The sequence below is a fragment of the Mauremys reevesii genome, linkage group 6 (genome assembly GCF_016161935.1).
Source record: "Mauremys reevesii isolate NIE-2019 linkage group 6, ASM1616193v1, whole genome shotgun sequence".
NCBI classification, from domain to species: Eukaryota; Metazoa; Chordata; order Testudines; family Geoemydidae; genus Mauremys; species Mauremys reevesii.
Window position 1 is genome coordinate 27,729,797 of NC_052628.1, and position 27,378 is coordinate 27,757,174.

General features: G+C 41.6%; 1 protein-coding gene across 3 annotated transcripts in view; it reads right to left on the reverse strand.

The window, feature by feature from the left end:
- Positions 1 to 5,027: 5,027 nt before the first annotated feature.
- OXCT1 (3-oxoacid CoA-transferase 1) overlaps positions 5,028 to 27,378 on the reverse strand; it is a 133,307-nt gene continuing 110,956 nt past the window's right edge. For all 3 annotated transcript variants that reach the window (XM_039543905.1, XM_039543904.1, XM_039543903.1), the window contains 3 exons: positions 16,576 to 16,656; positions 14,374 to 14,475; positions 5,028 to 7,274 (listed from right to left, as the gene is read on the reverse strand). In XM_039543905.1, the coding sequence (XP_039399839.1) occupies positions 7,233 to 7,274; positions 14,374 to 14,475; positions 16,576 to 16,656 (225 nt within the window). In that variant the 3' untranslated portion in view covers positions 5,028 to 7,232. The remainder of the gene's footprint in view (positions 7,275 to 14,373; positions 14,476 to 16,575; positions 16,657 to 27,378) is intronic.

Below are 27,378 nucleotides of genomic sequence, written 5' to 3' on the forward strand. Positions count from 1 at the left end.
TAAGGCCTCGCTTGACGAAGCCCTTGCTGGATGATTTAGTTGGCGTTGGTCCTGCTTTGAGCAGGGGGTTGGACTAGATGACCTCCTAAGGTCTCTTCCAACCCTGATATTCTATAATTCTCAGAGTAGGTGAATATATCCCACTACTTCCATGTGTAACTTATTTGTTCCTTCTGTGATTTGCTCTAAACTAATTGCTTTATCTTGTTGGGCAACATCTGATTTTGCTTTCCATGGTGTTTATACTTAGCTTATTTAAATGTAGGATAGAAGACACTGGGTATAACACACATCAATTTCCTGCTATTCCAAGGACACTGGGCATTGGTGCACCTTGGCTTCAGTGTGTAGGTGGTTGGATGGCGTTGGTGGCCTCTAACATACAGGAGGTTGCAAACTGTATGGTCCCTTTGGCCTTAAACTCTATGATTCTATGAAATGTTCCCATTCTCCTTGTCAGAGTCCAGGACAACTGTACCTGTGGTCCCCCACTATGGTCCAACAAGGACTCCCACTTAAGGCTCCTGAACCATTACCTCTCTTGGGTGGAGACCTGTGTCTTACTTGCTCCTGACTGGGGTTTTTCCAGGCTGCACTGTGAGTTCCCCAGCAAGTCAGACTGCCTAAACAGGCCTGCTTTGCTTTCTCCTCAGAGGCTATAAACGACACCCTTATAAGTTACCACATAGCCCTTTCTAAGCAAGCAATGTTTTAAGGTAAAAACATTATAGAATAAACGTATTGAAAACAAAAAAAAACCTACACTCACTGTAATAAGGTTAGCAGAGATCTCCTGGATTCCATCCGGGTGCTGGTCAGTATCAGTCCACCAAGGAGTTTTTCCCTGAGGTCACAAGTTCACAATAGTCATTCCTTTATATAGTTTGAGTCTTTGATTTGGGACCCTGGGAACAGGTAATCAGCAGACCAAGGCTGAGGTCTTGCATGACTGGAGGGGGAATTTACATATATCTCCCCCCTAGAGATTTAATGGGAAATGCACCTAACTTTGCCCCATAAGTTCATTCTTGTCTGGCACATTGTTTCAAATAGTCCTTTGAAGCTCGTAACACTTTACACTACTTACGTTTCCCCATTCTAGAAGTTACATACAATTCCACAATAACACATAAATGTTGCATTTTAAATACAATGGACTCCAAAGCTACTTAAATTTAATTCGATAGGTTTTATTCATGGATATTGCATGAAATTGCCATATCTGTCGCACTCCTCTTGATCCAGTGCTTTGTGCTTCTTAGGGTGGCTGTTTCCTTATATTCGGATTACGTTTTTTCCTCCATTTTTCTATCAACCTAGAATCGTTCTACTAATAGAGCCAATTTTTTTAAGATGTATGCATGATCTCCATTTTTAGAGGTGTGTACATGCATCCAAGGGGCAGAATTTAGCCTGTTACCAAATCTCTCACTAATTTTTCACTGAATACTTTTTCACCAGCTCCAACACCTCATCTCCCACCTTCAATAGGAAAATACATTCAGCCAAATGAGACACCTCCCCCCAATTTGGGCACATGCCACTTTGCATATACAAGACTTGGGTGCACATTCGCTGAGCACTACTGCTTCCATGCTCAGGTGATAGCTTCACAAGCACAGAGATTGAGTTTTGTGCATTTCAACTCTATTACTTGCACACATAAGTGATCTTCTACCATTTGTATTTTGCAATGCTCATAATGCACAAAAATGTATGCACCAATGGTTGGTTGTGTTGGAGGGCCTTTTGAAAGTTTGGCCTACTGAATGCACTTGAGAACTGATACCAAAGCTTATAGGATCACATTTTTCTACCGCATTAACAAAGTATCTGACATAGTAATCTTCTATTTGGCAAAAACAATCACTAAGTCCTGAAGCCTCAGAATTCCATTTGAACCATAGGTATTCAGGACGGGATCCTCCCCCACAAGCCTAGCCCTTGTATGTCGGCTAGGGGACTAAAATAGCCGATTAGCCAGCTGGTCGAGAATGCCCGACACTGCATCAGACTACCATAGCTGCCTTGCACAGGACCCATCAAGTCCCAAGGTACGAGGCATGCTGGGAGGTGAGGCCTTGGGCTAGAGAAGCGTGTCAAAGATGGGTGCAGGTGGGGCTAGGGCTAATAGTACTGAGGAAGTTCAAAGAGGTGCTGCTGGCCATAGAAGCCATATGGTGCTTACCCTTCAGGAGCTGTGGAAGATATGCTGGCGGGCACAGAGGTGCCAGGAATAGCCATGAATCAGAAGGATTAAAGGTGATTTAAAGCCATTTAGCCCTTTGTCCCCTGGGCTGTGCCTGTATGCACACAACTGCACCTTCCCTGCCACACTCAATGAAATTTACCCTGTAGGACAGGTAGATTTTCAGGGTCCAAGACTGTAGCCTACTTGCATATTTCTGATACCTAACCTTTATCTCAATTCATGGACAGGAAAGGGGAATGCTGGAGAATGGCCATGCACAGAAATTGTTGAGGGCTCTTATTTCTGAGCAAACATCCCTTCTGCTCAAAGTCTGAGCATTTTTCTTCCTGCTTTTCATCCAGCCTTTTTGTTGTGGTGGTTGTGATACTGAGGTAAAAGGACACGCTGACATATATGCCTACGAATGACGTTTAAAAGTCTATCATATACAGGCAGCATTTCCATCTTTCAGCAATCACCATGATTGATCATTCACCAGGCAGACACTAGAATTTAACCTCCTAAGCAGGAATGATGCCTTAAAACATTTTCAGATGCACATTAATACCGGAGCTTCAGTCCTTGTATTACTAAATATAAAAAGCTTGTCTCCCACCTTTTGTGCAATAGTCTTCATTCTAGAGGGACAAATCAGTCCACTAAGGTGTCCAGCTCACACAAAGTGACCACTGATACATTGCTATGCGTAGGTGGGCTCATGGTCTCCTCCCTCCCGGGCATCTCCTTTTCCTTATACTCACATTTGACCAGTGTGAACTGCAAGTCACTTGAAAAATGCATTTACTGGGGATGCTTTTATGAGCTGTCATTCAGACTGGCCAAACATGCAATGTAAATAAGAGGAGATACCACGGAAAGCACTATGACCAGTGAGCTGGGCTCAGTTGTTGCTCTCCGATTTTCCATTCCTCTTGTTTATCAAAGCTCCTCCATCTCCAGCTAATATCACATACATTTTGTGTAATAAGGTGCACCATCATTATTATAGCACATTCAATATGCCAACACAAAGTCTGTTGATTCTTGAATGTTTCTAACAGACCATTCTTAGGATGCTTCATTACAAAGAGCACTAGCAATATACATGATCAGCCCTTTTAAAATCTTTTAATTTGTATTGACTGTTTTGCAAGTACACATAAAGGACTTTGACATATAGTTTACAGTACAATAGCCATTTATATCACCTTTTCACATTTTTCTTCTCCAAGGGACAAAATCATGTATTGGTTTAAACAATTAGAGAAATAAGTCATAGTGATATGACAGAATCACCACCTTCTTCAACTCAAGGGCATTATGTTATCTCTGTCTTATGAACTGCTGCCATCCAGGTAATGATCTCATTGATGTCCCATTGGACTTTCCTCATGCTTCCTGGCCTCATGTTGCCATGGAGGAGAGAAAGGAGTACCTGTCATCACAACTACTACCTAGTTTGTACATTTCAACTATGAACCAGACTTGCTTCTGCTCTTCAACAGGAAAGCTGTCGGCTGACTAACAAGAATAGCTTTGGCTACTATGAAAATCAAGTTTATACATTTGCATTCATCATAATACAAGTCTTTCCAAAACATGACCACAGAATTAATACAGTTGACTTATGGGGGTCACTTGACATTTGTCTAAGAATATAAATACTCTCCTATAGTATCAAGTTACTGAGGCAAATACAGATAGCATGGAAGACAGATATTTACACTATAGTTATATGTTGATAAGTCCTGATTCAACTCTTATCTCCGCTTGCTAGTGTAACTCTATTCACTCAAATTCTCCTGAGTGACACTCAGGCAAGCGTGAGGAGAATCAGGTACAAAACATTCATCACATGTGGCAGTCCCCAACTGCTCTTTTATACTGTTTATCAAGTGTTGAATTTTCCCTCAAGGAAAAATATTACTTGCTGTACAGACTTTAGCTAATTAATCCTCACAAGGTAAATCTCTCTTTTCAGTTAGGGAAACTGAAGCAGAGCATGTGTGTGACTTTTCCAAGGCCACAAGTGAACAATCAGAAAAGCGAAGATTAGAACTCAAGAGTTCTTGGCTCTCAGTCCTTTGCGTAGGATTTTGAGATATTGAACTTCTAGTTACTATTACACCATTCCTCTCTTTCGAACATCAAGTCTAATGATAATCAGAGACTATAAACGCATCTGAATGAAGGATCTTAGGGGGAGAAGTAATATTTGCTGCTGCTCACTCACACCTATCAGATACCACAGTTGTGGTAAATATGCTCCGAGGAAAACTTTAGACAGTCTCCACCAAATTAATTGCTATTGTGCTTAATTTAATATGGTTAATCCCATTAGATAACATTCAGTTCTCTAGATTTTCTTAAAGATTTCTCCTACTTTATTTAAACATACAGTTTTCTTTATAGACAAATTAAAAATATTAAAGGAGCGGTAAATCCCTTCCTTACATAATATTCCTTTTGAAAAACAATATACACACTGAGTGTTCTTTAGTAAATCCAAGAGTAATTGCTAGCAGGAACCCATTTATGATCCTACCCATTCCATCAAATGTGGCTCTTAACTGATCCTCAGTAACAGAGATAATGATATGCACTTTTTACTTTCTACATCACCAGGACACTATACTCTCTCAACAGCAAACACTATCCGTGAAAGGTCTTTGTGGATTAGCTCAGGTTACTTAGCTGCTCGATCATCAACCCAGAATTGTTTTAGGCGAACCCACAGTGCATTAGTTTCCATTATAGCAGAGCCATTACTGAGCAATCCCATAGAAATCTAGCTATACAAACCCCTGGGAATAACTTCTAACATCTGATTTTTTTGGTTTTACACCAAATGGGTAGAAATGGTCAAACCGTTAATTGACATCTTTTCCAAGAGCTTATAATATAGGAAACCTCCTGATCTTATAGCTGGTTGGAAAGTAGGGCCAGTGCAGGATTGGTGCTTGCCACTATTCTGGAGTGCTTTTGTCAGTGTCACTTCAAATCTTTCAAATAAATTAAATATCAGACAAAACTCCCTTTGTATTAAACCTGACCATAACACTGCCACTTATGCAACAGCCTTCTTCGTCTGATATTCACTTGTAGGCCTTGGCTACACCCCCAAGTTATATACTGGTATAGTTAAAGGAGTACAACCTCCCAGTGTGCACACAGTTATACTGGTGCTTATGCTAGTATAGCTTATTCCTTTAGGGAAAGGAGGAGATGCTATTTTGGTATAATGCACATTTATACAGGTATAACTGCATCCACAGTAGGGGCTGTACCAGTATAGCAATACACCCCTAATCAAATTAGTTATACCAGTACAAATGTGTGTATAGCTCAGGCCTACTTTTACAAGAACCCTGTGAAGGAGTATTATTCCCCATCAAAGTGAGGGAAATGAAGGACAGAAGCCCGAGGATACTGAGGAGCTAGGACATGGGAGGACTATTTCTGGCCCCCAGTGCTGTGTTCAGAACATCCCCTTGGTCGTCTCACAACATGAAGCAAATAGCACTTTATGAAGTGGGAGACTCCCTCATCTGTCTCAAGTTCGGTTTTTCCTTTCTCCCTCTGCCTGGGTTGCTTATATTATGTATCATTTTCTTTTGCCTGGCTTCCTGGCATACAGCTGACTCTTACCCTGATGTCACATATGACAGGACCTCATTTAACCAAAGCATTTGAGGAACTTCCAAAATATTTAGAAGAATTGGGAAGGAAGCCACTGCATCTGGCACTAGTACTAGACTTTGGTTAATGTGGACTTTTGTGAATTGGGGTCCCATGTAATGGAGTTACACTGTACTGGCCTGCGAAGGAAGGACCTGTGTTGTCAGAGTTATACTATATAGAAAAACAATAGTTCTCTTTGTAACTGAGTGGGAAAGGGAAAAGCCTTATCAAGTGGGGAGGGTAGGAAACCCAGGGAAAGGAAACTGCATTTCATCTTGACTGTGGCTTCTATGCATGCGGGTCCTGAAACACTACTTGCTCTCTGGATCAGCAAGAGCTGGGGAAAGAGCTGATAAACAGGGAGCTTATCACTTTAAAACTTTCCTCAATCCGAATTTGAACAGTTGATAAAATGTAAGTTCAAAAAAGGAGTTCTTTCCCTGACTCTTCCATGGTCACTAAACCCTTCTCCCCACAACCCAGCATTATCTCTGTCCACGCATCTTTCCTCTCTGTGACCAAGGCCCATATCTCTTTGCAAGGCCATCAACTTGCCTGTTTGAGGGAAGAGACCCTTTGTGTTTTCCTCCCAAAGTAGCCCCTTTCTGTGTTACACTTTTATGGGTTTCATCATTCAAATCGAAGGGACCAGAGTCATACTTAGTGTACCCTCTCCTTGTTAACACCAGTACATAGCACCATGGGAAATGATCACACATTCAAGGTTAAGGGCCCAATTGCTCCGACTGATTTCAATAGGAGTTTTACCATTGACTTATTGGTAACAGGTTGAGGACCCAAATTTTCACAAAAGAGAAGTGGCAGCCAATGTGTCAGATGTACATCTGTGGGTCTACATGTTTGCTACAAACTCAGCAATCATCTCCCAGAAGAAAATCAACAAATGCCTCATCGTGCATTAGAATTACCATGATATTTGCAGTATTTCCATTTCCAGTGGTTAACTTGTTGATAAAAATTCAGCAAATGCACAGGCATTTGGAAGTTGGCATGCACATTGTCTGTTCGCACAATAGGTCTGTACTTTTAAAAAAATGTAGCCCTCAGCAATAAGACTACTTCTACAAGGCATTTCCTTGAGCCAACACTTATTAACAATCATGGTTGTAGTATGAGGTTATCAAAAAATTAGGTATTAAATTCACCTTGTTATTAAAACTGGACTGTAATGTCATGTGAGAAACAGCTATACCCAGCTATCACAACCGGAGTCTAACTACTAGGAAACTACTTTAAAAGCCCTTTAAAAAAGGTATAATTGCAAAACAGACACTGATTTCCCTTCACTGAGCTCCTGTTTGGAAACACGAACTCTGGCAAGTCCAGACCAGCTTGCTTTTCAGGTTGAAATCTGCTTCATCGGGATGAGATTTGGTGAAACCTAGAAAAAAGGAGAGAGAAAAAAATAAGTTGGCAAACACGCAACAGTGCAAACTAGGTTATTGTAAGCATGTCCCCGTCCCTTGATTTCCAACTATGAAACACTGCAGCAGCAGAGACCCCATTACCAACTTGCTTTTAATCTATAAACACAGTAGAGATTGTCCAATGGTTATTGCACTGCCATTATAATATCAACACAAGACTGCCAAGGAATCCTTAGCTAATATACCCCATTATCCTAAAATAGCTCAGCTTGTCCATCAATCCGCGTCAAACACCTGACAAGACAAAACAGAAGTGTCCTGTTGTGATGGGCCCATGTAGAACAATTCAAAGATTGGGTTTAACAGAAATGGTATCCGTGGCTGTGCAGCCAGTTTGAATGGGATGTAGTCAGGAAAGACAGAATATTTTCAGCTAGCATTAATACAGTGCAAGGTTATTTACACTTTCTTACCCTCCACTCCCCAACTTATTCCGTCACAAGGATATTTTTATTTGATTGTTTTCTAAGTCATTCATTCCCAGCATATATGGTACTGTATAGAATTTAAAACCAATTAGTAATATAGACCGAGACAGAGCAGCCATCCTAGCAAAACAGAATGGGCAACAGAAAAATAACCCAAAAGGGAGAGCTGATGAAAAAAAGAATGCGTGTGTGGGATGGGAAGTGGGGGGGAGGAAATTTGCTGGGGGTGGAGAGCTGAAATGGTGCACAAATGACTGATCCAAATTAGTATGGCTATAACTAAGCCCTGAGTACAGAGACAGAGGGATACTGCTGGATAGCCACAGAAAGAGATCACCTTTTGCTCCCAGCCCCATGAAGAGCAAAGACAACCTGGATGACATCAGCTGCCTAGGATGAAAGAGAATACCTCCAGTACCTCAGGTCTAGAGAATTAATTGGTCTCCATAAAATCTCACCCACTGCATTTCTTCTGCTGCCTTATCCCACCCATTTCACATGGCTGAACATGCTCACACATTATGTCTTTGCAACCATTAGTGGCCTGTTGCTTTTAGAGGTGCAGGTCTTTATTTCCTACAGATAATGCCCAGTTTAATTTCTTGAATTATTCTTCCTTGAACCACAATAAATCATCATTTACATGCAGTCTCTTGTGGAAGTAGCAGCTGATAAACCAGGCTTGGTTCATGCAGAGTGTATTTATTGTGCTGAATGTTAATGAAACATCTTGGTGGAATGAGACACTGTATATTGATTTTTCAAAGCTCAGTGTAAAGTGGGATAATAAATTGCTACAAGTTTGTGCATTGAGCAGTGGGAGAAACTCCCTCAGTGTATGGACACCTTGGGACTGGTTCCAGGAGGCTCACATTTTCACATCTGAAAATGCATATGCACTGTATTTAGCAATTCTGCCAGCCTCGAGCTGTACTTCACTCCATGAGTGGTTCCACTGAAATAAATAAAAATACTTGAGAAGTAAGGAACTATTGAACATGAGTGAGAATGGCAGACTCTAGCCCTGTATTTTCTGACAACAGTGACAAAATCCAATTACAGTGAGTAGATATTGTTTGTCTGTTGTCATGGTTTTCAGTACCAGTGTGGCTTGGAGTGTTTTACATTTGAATGAGCACATTACCTTAAATCTCACATTTGTCTCATTTGTATTTGCACATCTGACACAACAGCTGTCCCTTGTGTGCCCAGCATCCACTCCCTCCAAGGGTCTGATCCACTGCAAGTCAATGGGGTTGCACATTCTTAGCACTTTTCAGAATCAGGCCTAAATACAACTGCTTGCTATGAATAAATAAAATTAAATAAGCAGAAAAATGCTTGAGCAGCCCAAGGATGGTTTATGGTTTAAAATCAGGGAATCATCAAGTTTACAATGCATAGACTCCCCATGAGTCTAAATCCCAACGGGATCCACTCAGTTCTATAGCCCTTTGAGATGGATAAATACCTAGGTTACAGAGTGTGTCTTTCTATCTGTGGTGTGTCTCAGAGGTCTGCTTTGCTTGGACATGAAAAATCCCAGGGCATTTTGGCTGAGGCCCTTGTGTCCTCACCAAAACTTTCTCCTTCCCACCTCCAAGGGTGGGATGTGAGTTGACTGTATGGTTGGGCAGCCATTCATTATATGCCTAAAAAGTCACTATATCATGTTACCTGGAAATTACTTTACTTGCAGATAAAGGCATTAGTTAAACAGCATATTCTAGCCTCTTTGTACAAAACTCCCTTTGTCAATGTAAGTTCCATGGTGGGAGAGGGGTGACAAGGAGAGAAAACAGGCTTTGCATTTAAAACATTCTCCATCATATAAACAATCCATTGTTTTTATAAAAAGGAAAGGCATCTCTATGAAATAAAACCACAGAGAAGTTGATATCATCCCATACTACGCATTATTTTTTATTAATTGGCTTGAACTTTGGTTAAAAAGATATTGAACTGTCTAACTAACAGCTGCTTGATAGTCAAACATGCATTTTTTTCTTGGTCTGAAAGCCACTGTTCTGAGCTCCATGTTAGCTTTTAATGTCTTTTTGTATCCCTGATCTAGAATTGAGCTTTCACAGGAAAAAACAAGAAGCTGAATCTTTATATAGACAGACTTGCCTTATCGATTTTTATAATTAAATACATCTACGAAAGAATGTTTCCTTATTCTGTTCTCTCATGGTCTCATCAAAGCTATTAAACTGGTACAAGCCAAAAGAGATTACTCTGCCAAGCTGATCTACAAGCCAGGCGGTAGCAGATGTGATTTAAGTGTACAAGATAAGCCAATACTTTGTCTTCACAGCCTAGTGAAATCCAGGGTGAATTGTTTATTTTTGATACAATGCCAGGTTCCTAATAAAGATTGGTGACTCTAAATCACTTGTCCCTTGGCATGTAGCTGCTGTGGATGTCCTTTAGGAGAGGCTCTTTCAAGCACGTAAACCAGCTGTGAAAATAACAATGTACAGCCAAATCTCTCTCAAAGAAACCATAATATTTCTAAATGGCTTTCCTTGTATATTTTTCTTACAAGAAGCAGTATGGATCCAAAAGCATCTGCATTATGGGCAGCACCCTGTATGGCTCAGTATAAAATTAAGTACAAATTGTGCAGTCATGTTAAATCTTAAATTGTAACAACCCCAAAAGACGGTTATTTTAGCTAACATTTTCTGAAGCCATTGAAAAATACTATCAACAGAAATGTTCAACTCCATAATCTATTTTCTTTAGTTCTATTCAAAATTGTACTCCTTCACAAGCAAACATATAAGACGAGATAATTCTGCTTTTCATTCCTATCAGCACAATGTCATTAAAGTCATTAAAAAACAACAATGAGGAGTCCTTGTGGCACCTTAGAGACTAACACATTTATTTGGGCATAAGCTTTTGTGGGCTAGAACCCACTTCATCAGATGCCTGGAGTGGAAAATCCAGGAGCAGGAGTATATGTATACATAGGACATGAAAAGATGAGAGTTGCCTTACTAAGTCGGGGCTCAGTCTAACGAGCCAATTCAATTAACAGTAGAATACCCAGGAAGTAAAGTCATTGTTATTGCTCTGGTGTAAACAGCAGCATTTTGGTGTATAAGGAAAAGCATTCACAACGCAGCTCTTCAGGTATTATTCTACCACAGAGTTCAGGGCTTGAGCTAGGTGAAATGTTTTTGATGAATAAACTATTTGCTGAAAACGCAGTTTCAGTCAACTGGAAACTATTCACAGATTTGTGTCAAGTTCTCCGAATAGTTTCGACTGAACACCAAAACCCAAAATGTTTCAGTAGCATTGAAATGAAACGCTTCATTTTGACCCACCCCAATATTTTGTTTCAATATTGGACATTTTGACAAAAGTGGACTAAGTTTACAAAACACTGGGTGGAGAGGAGGAGGGCAAGACCTCTCCGTTATAACCTTTAGGCAAGTGGTTAGGACCCTCACCTAGGATATGGGAGACCCAAGGTTCAGGTCCCTCCTCTGCCTGATGAGAAAGGTCTCCCAAGTTGAAGACAATACCCCAAGCCATGGGGCTCTGGGATATTCTGGGGGTGACTCTCTCTCACTCTTTCCTCTTGAAGCTGTTCCAGTTTGTATAAACTATTAAATAGGCTGTATCAACATTGCAAAACAACAACAACAAAAAACAACCATGGCTGTGAGTTTCTCAGCCCAGGTCAATTGATTTGGGCTCAAATTATGGGGCTAAAAATAGCAATATTGACATTCCCACCTGGGCTGGAGCCCCCCAACAAAGGAGGAGGGCCTCAGAACCTAGACTCTAGCCTGCGTGGGAATACCTACATTGCTATTTTTAGCCCCACAGCATGATCCCTGTGAGCGAGAGTCAGTTGACCCAGACTCTGAGTCTCTTTGCCATGCTTTGGGGTGTTTTTTTCCCCCACTGTTTAAGACCCACTCCAATGACTCTGATACATAAACTTGGGTCTACCTTAATAAGTACCCTAGCTACCAAGCTATACAGTTATTCTCACTCTCTTCCCCTGGCCCAATGACTATCAGTTGTCATTATGAATGTCTGCCACATGTGCTACTATAGTAGCTTCAGCCATTAACTCTTTAAATGCCCATCACAAATGGCCCATAAAAATACATTAAATACTTTGTGGCATAACCCCCTTTTTAAACTTGCAAGATTAAAGCAGAGTGGATAATGAATGCAAAAAGAGATGAATCTAAAAAGTCAATTTTATATGCTTTAGCATTGACTTTACTGATTGCATGAGAGGCTCTCTGTGACTGGAGAAAAATAAATCCTGACATTATCAAGGTATGCAAAAAATCAATCCCTTTCCTTAAATCATTACTGGAAGGATGATCAAAACCAGTTCATTTGTGTAAAGTACTGCTGAATACGGACGGTTGTTTTAAAAGAGACATTTTAAAACACAAGGTTAATAGAGTAACTTCAGTGAGGTGTTATGTGGACAATGAATTATGCAGCCAAGTTGTTTTTATAGCAATGTGTTATACTCTGCCAGTTGCAGGTCATTTCAACATTAAAAATAGATTCAGTTAATTGGGAGGAATTCTATTTTTAGAAGTGACCTGCCTCATACCTGCTTTAAAAAAATGCAGAACAATAAAACTAACACACAATACTTTGGCGCTGTATAGCAAAACGTATTCCTACAGATGTAGATACTGAAGCTTATGAAGTCAAAATATCTGGCCTGCAATCTTACAATTCTCAGCCCCACCTGGCAAGGACTCCACAAGGGGTTGTTGTCCACATTAGTGTATCCCACTGTAGCACTATAGTCATTATTTCTTTATTATTTTGTATTTTTGGTACAGAATGCAGTGTACTAGGTACTGCCCTCGCCTGAAGGACGGCATCTGTCCTCACTTTCCCTGCCCCGAAAGGTTTTACCAAATAAGAGGACAAGCACCATATTGTGGGTGTGGAAGGAGGATAGTGGCAGGGTGCTACCCCTTGTGGCACAGCAATGTCCTGTAGGCACACTTTTCTCAGCTCCCTTTAGTGGGGTTCAGAAATCAATTACTTGCCTCCACAATCTTTAAACAATATTTCCCTTCCCCTGGGATTCAGGGATTCTCAAACTGGGGGTCGTGAGCTGTCAGCCTCCACCCCAAACCCCACTTTGCCTCTAGCATTTATAATGGTGCTAAATACATAAAAAAAGTGTTTTTAATTTAGAAAGGGGAGGGGTTGCACTCAGAGGCTTGCTAAGTGAAAGGGCTCACCAGTACAAAAGCTTGAGAACCACTGATCTAATTTATTTAGCTTATACAACTTCCCTCAAAGAGCTCCCCTTTACATTCAGGAGGCCTTACCAGCCCTCTCTCTTGGGGACTTGATATTTTTAGTCCTCGCCTTTCTGGTCTATAGATTCTTCCCTTATGTTCAGGGGTCTTCCTAGCCTTCCTCTTTGGAGTTGGGGAGGGGGACTTTCTGTCACACACCTCCCTCCTTGGCACAAAAGACCCTTGTTGCACTGTGATCTTTACCTCAGTCCAACTGTGGCTTTCAATCAGCTTATCCACCAGTAGACCCCTTTCCCCCTTTGCTACCTGGACTGGGAGAGGTCAGCAAGTATCAACCTTCCACTGCTGGTGTGTCTAGGCTCTGAGAGAAGAGGCAGCACATATACAGCCCTCTTTGCCAGAGCTGGTGAGGGTTGGTTGGGAGAGAAGGGAGCCCTGCCCCACCCTCTCTACAAAAGCTCTTGTTCTTGTCCCTTAAGGAAGAGCAGCACAGGTTGTCCCCAGACACAGACTGTTCCCTGGACCGCTTCTCTCTTCCCATAACTGTCTTTGTCATTTTTCTAGATCCTTGAGTACCAACTCATAAAGGGGCCACAGCATAGCACAGGGGTGGAAGGACATGTAGGCTCTACTACTAATAAGCGGACAGATTACCTTTGTCACAAGAATATATTCAAAATATGTACAATGGTTATATGCACCATATACAGCATCTGTTTTATTTAATATTCATCATTAGTTATACCCCACTGCCCCCTCAAGTCTTTCCATCTTTAATTGGCCAGTTTCATGTATTCATCACTGAAGAAGTGAGACTCTTGAGAAGGGATGTGAAGGATGAGAGGGTAGCAGCCTTATGGATTAGTACAGAGAGAACGTTTCACACACGGGGCAATTTTAAACTGTGTGTTTGAAAATGTAGCAAGAAAAATCAGTACACAAAAGGGGGCTGGGTGAGCTAATTTTTACACCGTTGAACAGGCTCAAATATTCACCCACCATCCTAGTGAAGCTGACCTATCCCCTTCAATGCATTAGTTTCACTCCCCAATTGTCCTTGACAATCCAGTTCCCCTCTCCAGTTCTTCTACCTGTCCCATCCAGTCCCCAATCCCAGGCCTAACACCTTCATTTGCTCTCATCTTAGTCAACCTACAACTTCCCTCCCTGCTCTCCTGGCAAGCATCCATGTGATCTAAACTTCAGTACCGCCCTTTGCCCCGACAGTCACCCACACACACTTTGAAAGGTGAAAGCTATTGGATTACAAAAAAAGGGTTTTATGTGCTTTGCTTATCTGTTAAGATGGCTAGGTCTGGAACATGACAACTACATTTGTTCATACAACGACTTACTGTAAAGTCACAGCCAGTGCTTTTCTTGATTTCATCCACTGACAGTCCTTCCCAGATTTCAATCAGGGTCAGTCCCTTTTTCTTGTCCACATCAAACACAGCCTGTCAGATTCAAATAAAATATGAGTCATTTTTAGTGTAAGAAGGGATAATAAGGAAATGACTATTCATACAATAAAAAATGGTGAGCTGAAATATGTACATTTTCCATTAAAATGGTAACAAATTATGCTGTTATCTACATGTGTCAATTTTCTCACGTATAACTGTCCAGTAAATATCAGTGTAATATTCAATATCAGTGTAACAGGGCAGTTAATATTGTAAAAGTATGTATCTGTTATTCTTTGGATGAATTCAGCCCTCTTAGACAAATTGGTAGGGGTGGGACCTACATCTTACTGGGCAATTCCGGTTGGATTTTATGCTTGCCTGGGAGGTAACAATTGGTGGTGGAAGAGGGGATCGCTTGCTTTCTTTGTTTTTTTAGGTTAGGGTCAGAAGTGAAATACATTTGATTGTTTGACGAGTCCATAGGTGATTTTCTCCTCTGTCAATTGCACCATCCAATTTTGTCCAATTTGATTATTTTGAGTCCAGGGCTGCCAATGAAGCAGAGGTGGGTTTTTTTTGTTTTTTGTTTTTTGTTGTTGTTTTTTTTTAAAAACACAGAACATCTGGGGATAAAGTGGCAAAGCCTGTGTAAGTGAGCAAGGCCAGCAGCTTTTGAAGCTTTTTCTGGTACTCTGGCTACTGCTTTGCATTTCAACAGCACATTTAATAATAAATAATAAAGGCTGTTTCTGTATTTCCACAAATGCAAAATACAGGTAATGTGGGATTTAATGGGTGCCTGTCAGACAGAGTTATACTGGTTGCATGCTAGTAGCTAATAAAACTCATAATATATCTAGACATTTTCCCAGAGAAAGTCAGTTGAAAAAGGTGAAGGTTTAACCTTCCAAAGGGAAGTCACAGATTTGACACAGGAGTGGACTGAAGCTCAGACTGAACACTTAATTATCCTTCCCTGGGACATATCAGGCTATAAATTTGATTTACGAGATTTACATCCCTAAATCTGAAACCAGAAACTGGGGGTAAGAAACACCTACAGGTGAGTCTCATCTTACGTTGGGGTTACGTTCTGCTGTCAGTGCATAAAGCGTAAAACGCGCATAGTCAAAATTACATTGAGTGTAATGGTGGGCGAAATCGCCCGCACTACAGGAACAGTATTTCAATTGTTATTTTTTTATTTTTTTTCCTTTTTTTGTTTTTGCCAACCGTGCAAAGCTGAATTCACGCGTGTTAAATGCGCGTAAGATGAGACTCGCCTATACTTTAGGATGTTGGTTTGGAAATGGTTAGAGTTTCCAACTGAATTTAAGTGATATTCTGGTATACACATAAGAGCCATTTCTTATAGGAATATATGATAGGTGCATATATGTACATCTGACCAGGACTGGTTCTTATAAAAATTTCTATAGGTTACTTGCTTTTTCCCAATCTTTGTTCAACTTTCCTTTTCAACTATACAATTGTATGTAGCCTGTTACTAGAGTCAGACTATAAATAAATTTCACCTTTCATTTGTTTTCCTCTACCTTGTGGAGAAAGATTTATTTAAGATAACAGTAATATGCTACTGGGGGAAAATGGCATCTAACGTGACTGCTTTTGAAGCACACTACTTGGTAATCTCTGTGGGAGCCCTCTTATCATACTTCTAGCCCTCAAAATGTAAGCACTTATAATAAAATAAAGGTGGTTGCAGCAATAACTTAATTTCCTCAACCTCTATTGGAAAGGTCCACTGAACTACTTTGTGTAGCAAACTTACTGTTTGGGGCACAGTTCTGGCTCCCTTACTCACACTGAGTAGTAATTGACTTCACGAGTAGTCCCATGAGAGGCTGATAGCAGACACTATTCATAATTCTATCACAGGCATTTGAAACCAGAATGTGTTTGAAAACGTGGCCCAGTATGTTTGGGTGCTAAAGAATCACACTTTTCAAAGGTAAACTGAGACCCACCCAAACTCTTGAATCCACCTCCAATGGGATCTATTCTTTTCATTGTTAAGTGATGCTGCATATCATTCATGCTTGCACTACAGTAAATTTAAATATGATTTGGTGGCACTTTCTAGGGGGGGGAAAAAGACTGGAAAAGGACTAAAGAAATGTACTTTACCTTCTCCGTAATGATACGATTTACACATTGTTTCCCAGTAAGTGGCAAATTACATTTTTCCATAATTTTGTGGACGTTGCCCTGCATTTAACAACAGACAAACATTAGCTTTCAAGAACCAATACTTCTTGGTCAGAATTCAGATAAGGACAAGAAAATAAGACACATAAAGCATCACAGGCATAAGCACCCTGCATGCATGAAACACACACTGTACTGAGACTTCTAACACTGGAGTCCTTTCCTATGGCAGATTATAACTGATCCCAAACACTTTGTGCTAGAGCATGTCTTGGATCATGCGAAGGAGTAAAAGGGAATAAGAACTTCTTTACATCCTTGTGTGGGCTACACAAACCCCATGCCCAGTGTATTTCTACTCACTGCTTCCCTTCTCCTGGAGCACAAGGGTGGGGAATGGGTGGAGCCTTAGCCAATTAACGCAGCTGAGCTGGTCTGGGGCTGTTATAACTGGCTGCTGGAATAAGGGGAAGGCAGGGAGGGAACTATGCCTCAAAGAAATCTCTCTGGAGAACCATGCCTCTTGGGGTGGTGCAATTCATAGAGCTTGTCTTGCTTGGGGCTGTGCCTAAAAGCACAATCTAGCTCTTTATTATTCAGGTGAAAGCCCAAATAGTGGTTACTCACTTGGGAGTTCACGGAAATTGTAGGGAACCTTCCATACTCATTCCTTTGTACACGCTGCAGGGAACCAGCCCACTGACTCATTAATGAGAGTTCAGACCACCACAAATAGGAAACCCAGGCTCAGCAAGCCTCTTAGCTGCAGCTCTTTATTTCTACAGTCTCTGTTTTATTGAAAGGATGAAAATTTGCAAGTATATCCACCAGTTATGGAGAAATTCTTAGTTCCCATTTCACCCTTCCAGTGATTCAGGGGTCTCTATAGTAATGTGAATGTACATCCCCATTTACTCAGGATTTGGCAGTGATCCCCAGACTAAACCAACCAGGGATGCATGACGTTTCTTTGTGAAAGTGTCATTCTGCCACGTACTTCTGCTGTGGCATTTTTCATCCCAACTCGTAAGGGCAAACCAAAGAGAAATTCCATCTCCCACCCATCCTGTTGGCTTTCAGAATCAGCCCTATTGCGGAAAATAATTAAAGAAGGTCATTGAGGGTGTGATATTTCTCTGACATGCTTATCAATGCACAGTACTTACAGAGAGTCTGATGGACAAACTGATTCCAGCCCTTCGGAGGCTATACCCACAGCCAAAAATAGCCATTTATATTACCAAGTTCAGCCCCTGTACCCAACAGAGACTTCATGCTCTCCTAGCACCCACCCCTTTCCCTGGGGCTACACACAGCAAAATCAAGAGATGATACCAGCTGGACACAACTGGATCATACAAAAGCCACATGGTTTCTCTCTTAGACAGAGCATCAGCCTGTAAATATTATCAAAAGGAATCTATTTAATTTCCTTCAGTGACACTATGTGTCAGCTGAACTATGAGACTTCCTATTAAATGAATGTAGACAGAAACTGCTCTGAATGAACATAAAATGGACAGATCATTGCCCTTTGATTACTAGTTGTAAGTATTTTACAGATATAGCAGTAAGCGTACACTCTGGTAATATACTATGTCTAATTATCAGTTTACTTTTATAAATTTCAAAGAAGATCTAGAGTGTTGCAAGTCTAAATTAATCAGCTGACGTCTCTGATGAATTTTCTGAGTTTGACCACTGTCAGTTCTCTTTAAATCTAGTATAGCTTGAGCAGCCATACCTCAGCAAAGTTAATTCCTGGATGCTGACAAAATGAGCAATCTATGGGTTGTGAAAGAAATTTTTTCTGTGAGGAACTATTGCTTCATTCTAATTATATCAGCAAGATCCACATCTGGTATCAAGGCAACTACTCAGATAAAACTGGCTCAGTCTTAATGAAAATAATGACTTGAGACAGACAGCATTACTTTCAAATGATCAACTTATGTTGTACCTTTCTCAAGGACCTTCCGGCATTCTGTTCTCATAACAGCCAAGATTGATCTGCACTATTTTAAAAGATTTCCGTAACACAGCAAGTACACCTTTAAGGTCATGTAATATCTCCTCTTGGTATCCTGTGGAGACTGAAATGTACAGGCTTGCAGAGGTGATAGCTTGAAGAGCGCCTCAGTGCCCCTGAGAGCAGATGCATTTCAGCTTCTTGAACAGTTCAGCTGAAGATTACTTTATTGCTGCTTATTATCTGAGCTGGCTTTTGGCACCCACACCCCTCCACCCATATCTGCAGGGCCACACCAAATGGGATTGTGAGAACTCAAATGGGATTGTGGGATCTGTTACTGTCTGTGTTTAAGAGGTGTTCATTGGGTAAAAGAGGCGCGTAAGTGTGTGTGTGTGGGGGGGGGCAAAATCCTAAATCTGGTTCAGCCTGTGCTAAAAATTGTTTTGTTGAGTAACACACTTTGTTATTTGAGAGTGAAAACATCATTAATCTACCATGATGCATCAAAATTAGAACTGTTCACAACGGGGGAGCGGATGACACAAGGTAATAGGATGAGCTTTTCGGCTCTCAATCACCTGTATCAGTTCAACCCCCAGCCAACGGTGATTGCAATCAGTTACGATCTCTTTGTTCAGTGGTCTGCACTGGAGGTCTCCATAAAACTCTATCTTCACAAAGGCACCATTACAACACTGCTATATACATTTTTTTTTACTGTTCTAAGCAAAAAAAAAAAGTCCTCATACCCATTCAGTTGTTGACCTAACTTGATTTTTATTACTCCTGGGCAGGGGTAGTGCATGTTTAGCTAAACTGCCTAACATTGCATGTTCTGTGCCTGTCTGGTGGATAAATAAAACATCACTCTCTAGCAGTATTGCCTTCCTCGTCTTTACAAGCAAAAAACTTACTAGGAAAATAAGATAAAAGAATTGCTGACAGCAGTTACTACCTAATCCAGGGGAGGGCAAACTACGGCCCGCAGGCTGGATCCAGCCCATCAGGGCTTTCAGTCTGGCCCACGGGATTGCCAGCTCTATGGTGCAGTGGGGCTAAAGCAGGCTCCCTGCCTGCCCTGGCCCCACGCCGCTCCTGGAAGCAGCCAGCACCACATCCCTGTGGCCCCTGGGAGAGGGGGACGGGCAGAGGGCTCCGCGCGCTGCCCTCGCTTGCAGGCACCACCCCCTGCAGCTCCCATTGCCTGGGAACGGGGAACAGAGGCCCATGGGAGCTTTTGGGGTGGTATCCACAGGTGAGGGCAGCGTGCTGCGGAGCCGACTGCCCCCCGCCTCCCAGGAGCCACTGCCAGACATGCTGGCCACTTCTGGGAGTGGCACAAGGCCAGGGCAGGCAGGAAATCTGCCTTAGCCCTGCTGTGCGCTGCTGCCAGCCTGGAACCGCTTGAGGTAAGTGGCGCCGGGCCAGAGCCCGCAGCCTGACCCCCTCCTGCACCCCAACCCCCTGCCCTGAGCCCCCTGACCCTCTGCCTTGAGTCCCATGCCACACCCTCCTGCACCCCAACCCCCTACCCTGAGCCCCCACCACACTCCACACCCCCTCCTACATCCCAACCCCCTGTCCCTCCTACATCCCAACCCTCTACTTTGAGCCCTCAACCCCCTGCCACACTCCACACTCCCTTCCTTCACCCCAAGCCCCTGCCCTGGAGCCCCCTCCCACATGTCGCACCCCCTCCTGCATCCCAACCCCCTACCTTGAGCCCTCACTCCCCTGCCCTGAGCCCCCTTCCGCTCCCCCTTCCTTCACCCCAACCCTCTGCCCTGAGCCCCTCCCATGCCCCACAATCCCTCCCGCACCCCAACCCTCTGCTCCAGCCCTACATTCATGACCCCATTTCCCCACCCAGACGTGGTCCTCGGGCCAAAAAGTTTGCCCACCCCTGACCTAATGAAACAACAGTAAAACAATGTTCTCGATTTTTAAATATATTCCCCGATACTGTAAATCAGAGCCCATGAGTAGAAAACCCCTAGCATTCAAGCACTTCTCAAAGTTTAAAGGAAGATGTACAAATACACATGGAAGTGCTGGTTGCAACTTCATAATTAACATTGAGTTCTATCTTGCACTTAGTGCAGGGATTCAATCTCTTTGTATGAAAAATACAGCATATTGTCTTCAAAGTACAGCACTTACTCCTGAGTACAGAACAGATTTTCTGAGAATTTACAAGTGTATCATACCAACCCAAAGGTTTTGTGAGTCATCACTGTAGCTGAAGATGTAAAAAAAAATTAAACTGGTTATAAGATAAAAAGTTTCAAGACTGGGCTAAATTCATTATCAGGGCTATCTAATGTATCAACCATAGAATGTACCCGGTGACTCTGCTTGCAACAGATATTAGCACGGTAATGATGAGCCAAAACCACCACACTACATCTAAATCCCCTTGAATTTTGGGGAAGTTCAGACCCAGATGTGAACTCTTGGGCTGATTCCCAGTATTAAATGTTTGCCACTTCTTCTTTCAAATAGAAATAGAAGAGACTATAGAACTAAAAATGATAGCTTCAACTCAAAAATAACTGGATCATCCTGACTTATACCACAATACAAAATGATGGTTTCCCAAATCTCCAGAATAAGTGGTGTGGCAGAACTGAGGTGATGTCCTCTTCATCCTAAACTTGACCTTATCACAGAGAGTTCAAACAGCACAGAAGTTATGGTACGAGTAAGTGTGAAGAAAACTACTTTGGTGTTTATGAAGACTGACAATGCCCAAATTCAATATTCTTTGCCAATGCTGAAGTTACGTTGACAATTCTTGACACTGCAGTGACCTTGACTGGTATCTAGTTCCTTCACCCTCTAGCTTTTCCCGCTCGTGGTATTTCTTCTGTTTTTTCCTCCACTACTGGCATTCACAGACACTTCAGAAGCCTTGGAGGATCTGATGTCAATCATTCCTTTTTGCTGCAGCTAGACGTCAGTCCTCTCTCCTCTGCAGCCTTTCGCTACACTTCAATGTCTTACATCTTGATTTCTGTTAATCCATCATCAGATCCTAACCCTGTCAGTGAATTATCTTATTACGGTTGTTTATTTGCAGAGCAACAAGGTAAGACACAGAGATATCTGCTCTGAAGACGCTGCAATCTAAACAGACAACATACAAACCAGCGATGTCTTTGACTGTCTCTAAACCATCGACTTCTTATCAGTACAGGTTTGTAATAAAATCCTCTTTTCCAAGAGGATGGCTAATGTGTATTCATATATTTGTTTCAGTTGGTAGGAATGTTGGGTTCTGAGAGGGATGAAGGAGCACTTCTCTAACGAGTTTGAAGTACTTCTTAGATGCAGATGAAACAATTTGCTCTCAGAGAGAAACTCTTTTGGGTATAGGAATAAGTAGGATGAACAGAAAATCTGCTCTGGCAGAAATAGCTATCCCAAGGGAATGCTACTTGCTTCAGAAGTGGTGTTACTGGTGAGGGTTGTGTGCGTTCGTGGTTTTTGACAGAGCATCTAAAAATCATAACAGCAGCTTTCTATTTTTGAGTTTTAGATTTATATATTTGCAATTTCTTCACTCTTGGAGCAGCAAGAACAAGCAGTATTAAGAACCAAAAGAGAGGGACAAGCTTCGAAACCATAAGCTCTCCAGGGAGAGCAAAATTCTCACTTTAAAAATAAATTAGTTTGTGGGAATGCCATTATTCCTGCCAGTCTCAAAAAATGACAAGTAGATAATCACATAGTATGTTATATGAGCTGCACATCTACCATACATTCCGATTATAGAGTACAATAAACCATTCAAAGAGGAGATGATAATTATAGACAACAATCAATGAAAATAAAGGTTTTTGGTGTCAGTCTTAACGTCTTTTCTCAGAGAAGATAAAGAAAGATCTGGAGTGGTAGCCCACTAACATCAGCCTCTGAGACCACATATTTGCTGAAAAATGAAGAACGTACTTTACTTTTGGTAGTACCTTCCCACAGAAAGCAGAGACAAAATAAATAATTCAGGGATTTCCAAAACAGGCTCCCCAGAAGAAATGCACATAAGGCATTTCTTGTACCTAAAAGCCAAAATTATACATACATGCACCTGGGCCAGCCTTAGGGAAAATGACGCCCTGGGGGAGCTTGCTGCCTGCCCCCTATGACACCTTCCCTAAGGAAGAGCTCGTTCTCCAGGTGGGGCAGATCGGCGAAGTGAGCCCAGGTGGCCTGTTCCCTGCCCAGGCTTCCCAAACAGCGGGCGACCACTCAGCAGGCAGAGCACCACCAGGTGGAGAGGCAGTGGCACTGCAGGTGCTGTGCTGCCGGGAGGGCAGAGAGGGGTCATGTGTGAGCACCTGGCTCCCACCCCACAGCTCCCTTTATCCCCTCTCCCTGCCTCCCGAGTGGGCTTGACTAATAATCATTACTTAGGAGCTCAGTGCTCTTCTGCAATTTCTTGACCATGGTGCACCCGGGACTATGGCGCCCTGGGCGGTCACCTACGTTGCTGACCCATAAGATCAGCACTGCATGCACCTGAGAATGAATAAATAAAACCCAACAATTCATAATAGCACAATTCTTGTGTTTTCATTCTCCTCAGATTTCAGCACTCCTATTGGCTAAAGCAGTATATCAGTCCCAAGAATTTTACAAAAAGAGATCTTGCTTATACTATTTTAAACAGATAAACATGGATGAGTTGTGTATGTAATGTAATGTCAGCCTGAGTTGACTGTCCTGACTTCTAAAGGTTAGGTATAAGTGTTCAGGGCCAGTATTTGCACACTCGTATAAAAGTTGAGCCTGAAGAATATGCATGTGCACATGCAAATGGGTATTTGCACACACACGGGATTTTTGCTCATGCAAATGCATTTTTGCACTTTGGTTATATATTTGCACATGCACAAACACATTATTCAGTCAACGTAGCGCTGTTTTTTGAAAGTTTGCATCTTAAGTTCACTGTTTCAGATAAAACATGAAACTTCTAGATTTTTAAATAGGAGTCTCGTTGAACTGTTATACATGGCTGAAAAGTAATCCCTGAAGGCAGTTTTTTTAAAAAAAACCAAACCCCAACATTTAATTTACTTATCTTTCCTATTTACTGCTATACAAATTCTCTAGGGCATTCCTGATTTTTATGGATCTAGTTACAAATCCCTAACAAATGCTTTGTATAATAAAAACAGAGACGAGACCATAACTAAGTTTTGGTTTCTGCTATCCCAGAGATACAAAAGTTTGGCTATAGTTGTAGAAACAGAGATTGGAAAGGGAAAAAAAAAGACTAATTAGATTATCTGGTCTACTTCCCTAAGAGGATTCTTCTTTGAGTATCTGTACATGTGGAGCCCACTCTTGGTGTGCATGCACTGGAGAGCAGAATCTTTACCAGCAGTGTCCACTGGGGCCATGCATGCATCTTGCATGCCTTTGTGTCTTCCTGTTACTGAGGGAGGAGTGATCCCAGCTGCCACTCAGTTCCTTCTTACTGTCCATGGCAGTGAGACAGAACAACTTCAGGGTTCTCCCCAGTACTGTAGTCTCTCTATTGTTACATAGTTGTTGGTGAGGTTACTGTACTTGGTTTTTCCTAATTTTTCCAAATACACGCATTTGTTGTTAGCCCACTGGCAACATAATACTAATAATGTAGATAGAGTTAGACTTTTGTTACTTAGCTGCCTCAGAATCTGGGGCTATCAGGCCTATGGTGGAATGAAAATCTTGAGGTTTAAAAACCTGCCCACTCTGCGATACAGCAATTCCACTGAATGAGGGACAGAGTAAGTGCCTTTTTTGCCTCTGGTAGGGCCATATCTGTGCAGAGTGTGTGGTCTGTAAGTCTTTTTCAAAACACACCCTGATAGGAATGATTGGTGAGAGGGGCATTGGACTCTAGAGTCCTCTTAAGGGAAGAATGTTTTGCTTCTGTATTTAGACGTTAAAAAATCTTTTTGCTTATTAACAGTAATACTGTTATGGTAGTTCCCTGAAGGCCCAGCCAAGACTGATACCCCATTATGCTAAGCAACATATAAACACATCGTAAGAGACTGTCCCTGTTCTGAAAGAGTTTATAATCTAAGGGCTTGATTCTGCAAGTTTCTGAGTGCTCCAATCAGCTCTGTACCCCCAACTGTTTTCAATTTAAACGCATGAGCCGTCTCATTGACGTCAACTGAGTGTAAAGAGAAGTCTTCTCAGGCAGCCTTAAAGTATCACAAGGAAATTCATGAAGGCAAGTACTAAACCAAGTCTGAGTATGACTACTCTCTATTAATGGTCTATTGCAGAGCAGTGCAGCACAGTATAAAACATTTATAACACTTTCTAAGATAAAACAAGATTTCTGTTTGCTAATACTTGATATAATTTTCACTGTGAAGCTGAAGTATTCTTTTGCACTATAAATAGCGTTTTCAAAACTACCAGTGCTTATTTTATTTCATTTGCTTGATATTTATGCACCATAATTCTCTTCACTTAAATGTGATATTAGCATAATTGTGGGGTCCTGTACAATACCAATTAGGTGGTCTCATATATAGCACTCATTAGCAAGTTTACAGATTTCAAACACTGAGCCTCTTCATTGGCTCCATGCAGTATGTACAAAATCATCTTTTTCGCCTCCCTTAAAATAACATTTCTAAGATGACAGTTATTTTAGAACAAAATCGATATGAAGTACTTTAATATGCAAGATTACTACCTTATGCAATGTACTTTTCATTAGTTTACAAAGTGAAAGAACTCTCACAGGTAATTTCTGTATTGAGCCTGTTTTGCTGGTACAGTGAGAAAGAGCAACACTTTAATATGAGTGCCAGGAATCTATTATTTTAGAAGTCTTCCCTAGCAAAATATATAACTGAATAGACAATCCATTAAAAATGCAAGAAGAAACTTTGGATTTGGTAAATTAATATAAACTTAATTAATCCCCTAAATACATGCTGTGACACTGTCACATATTCTTCATAGTGATATTATTAAGATATGGTTATAGCATAATTATGCAAGATGGGTCATGTGAGATGTTGTTGAAAGGTTATGATTTGCTGAATATGATTATCCTATTTGTATGCATGTATCATTTTTTGTATCTGAAGTTATAAATACTATGTATCTGTACTTCAAATGTAGTTACACCTGGGTAATGCCCACTAGACGAGACACTTTCAGTCTAAATAGCTAGTTGTAAAAGGTAATGGCCCATTAGAAAGAACAATAGTCCTTAGGAGAAGCTTATCTCCCACCCAGTGAGCCTTTCTGAGAACGCTACAGACAGCCTGTAAGGAATAGCTGCTATGACTCTAAAAGGACATGTGATCAGGCCACATGATGATGGACTCCATCTTGGGATGTCATTATTTTTCAATAGACTGGTCTGGGAACCAAGCTTTGGAACAAAGGGTTCCCGCCATATATAAAAGCTATATAAGGCAGGGAGTGATATCATCTGGGGTTTTTCACTCTCTACACAAGAAGACTCCTGGAAACACCTGAGGAACAAAGACTGAACTGGGGGAAGTGTTGGGCCCCGGCTACAGAGATTTCTAGCCTGTGTATGTAACACCTGGGGATTCCAAGCTGGAAAGCAAATGCAGCTTGCCCTTAAGAATCTGCAGCTTGCTTGTATCATCTCTTAGGGTGAGAATCTGCTAATTCATAGTCAATCTATCTATCTAGTATATTAAGCTTTGTTTGTATTTTTTGTTTATTTGCTGGGTTTATTTGCTTTATTTGCTAGATAATCTGCTTTGATCTGTTTGCTATCCCTTATAAGCACTTAAAATCTATCTTTTGCAGTTAATAAACTTGTTTTTGTTTTAATCTAAACCAGTGAGCTTTGACTGAAGTGCTTGGGGAAAATCTCTGCTTGGTTACCACAAGTGTGTATGTTTTCTTCATATTGAGGGAGAGGCAAACCAGGGTGTTAAACCCATATACTGGCCAGATTTGACCAGTGCAGGACAGTACTGCTCTGGGGTCCCATGCCTGGAAACTGGTGGTTAAAGGGCCTGCATGTAACTAGAGCTAGGTGTATCCCTAACTGTATGAATGCTGGTGAAAGTGTAGGCTGGAGGTCTTCACAGCTTGTCACAGCAGTAAAATGTGAGAGGGAGCCCAGGTTGGTGGGTCAGGGGGCTCAGTGATACCCAATTCCAGGTGGCACCCCCGGGGGAACCCGTCACACATGCTACTAATTTAAGGTTCAACATTATAAACACTCCCAGCACAGAATGCTCATATGTGAAGTGTTCACAGGTAAAGGCAACTGGGAGAGTTTGGCCCAAATTTACACAGCTCTATTGACTTCAAGGGAGGAGCACCAATTTACACCAACAGAAGATCTGGTTTTTTTTATCCCCTGTGACTTGAATAGAGATAATCATCTTAGCAAATGTGCAACGTGCCTCAGGTGGCACAGGACCAGGATTCATCGCCAAATTTGGTCCACTGGTTGGATCATTAGCTTCCCCAGCCAAGGCTGGGTACAGACGGGGAGTGTGATGTGAATGCTGATCCACCATTCAGCTGCTTATTTTATACTATAATGCCTTTAGAACTCGTATAATAACGCTGTAAAGCTTGCAGTTTGATACAATTTATTTTTCTTTTAATTAGTGCTTGAGGTGCCAGATTGTCAACTATCCTTTATGCAAAGAACAGAGGCAACGTGGGCAATGGCTGTAAACTTCCCCCACAATGCTTCAGCAATCTGCTTCAACCATCTTCTGAGGAACAACCCCTAGTGATGGAGTGAGCGCACCAATTCATTTCACATAGACCCCTGAACTGCTATGTGGTGA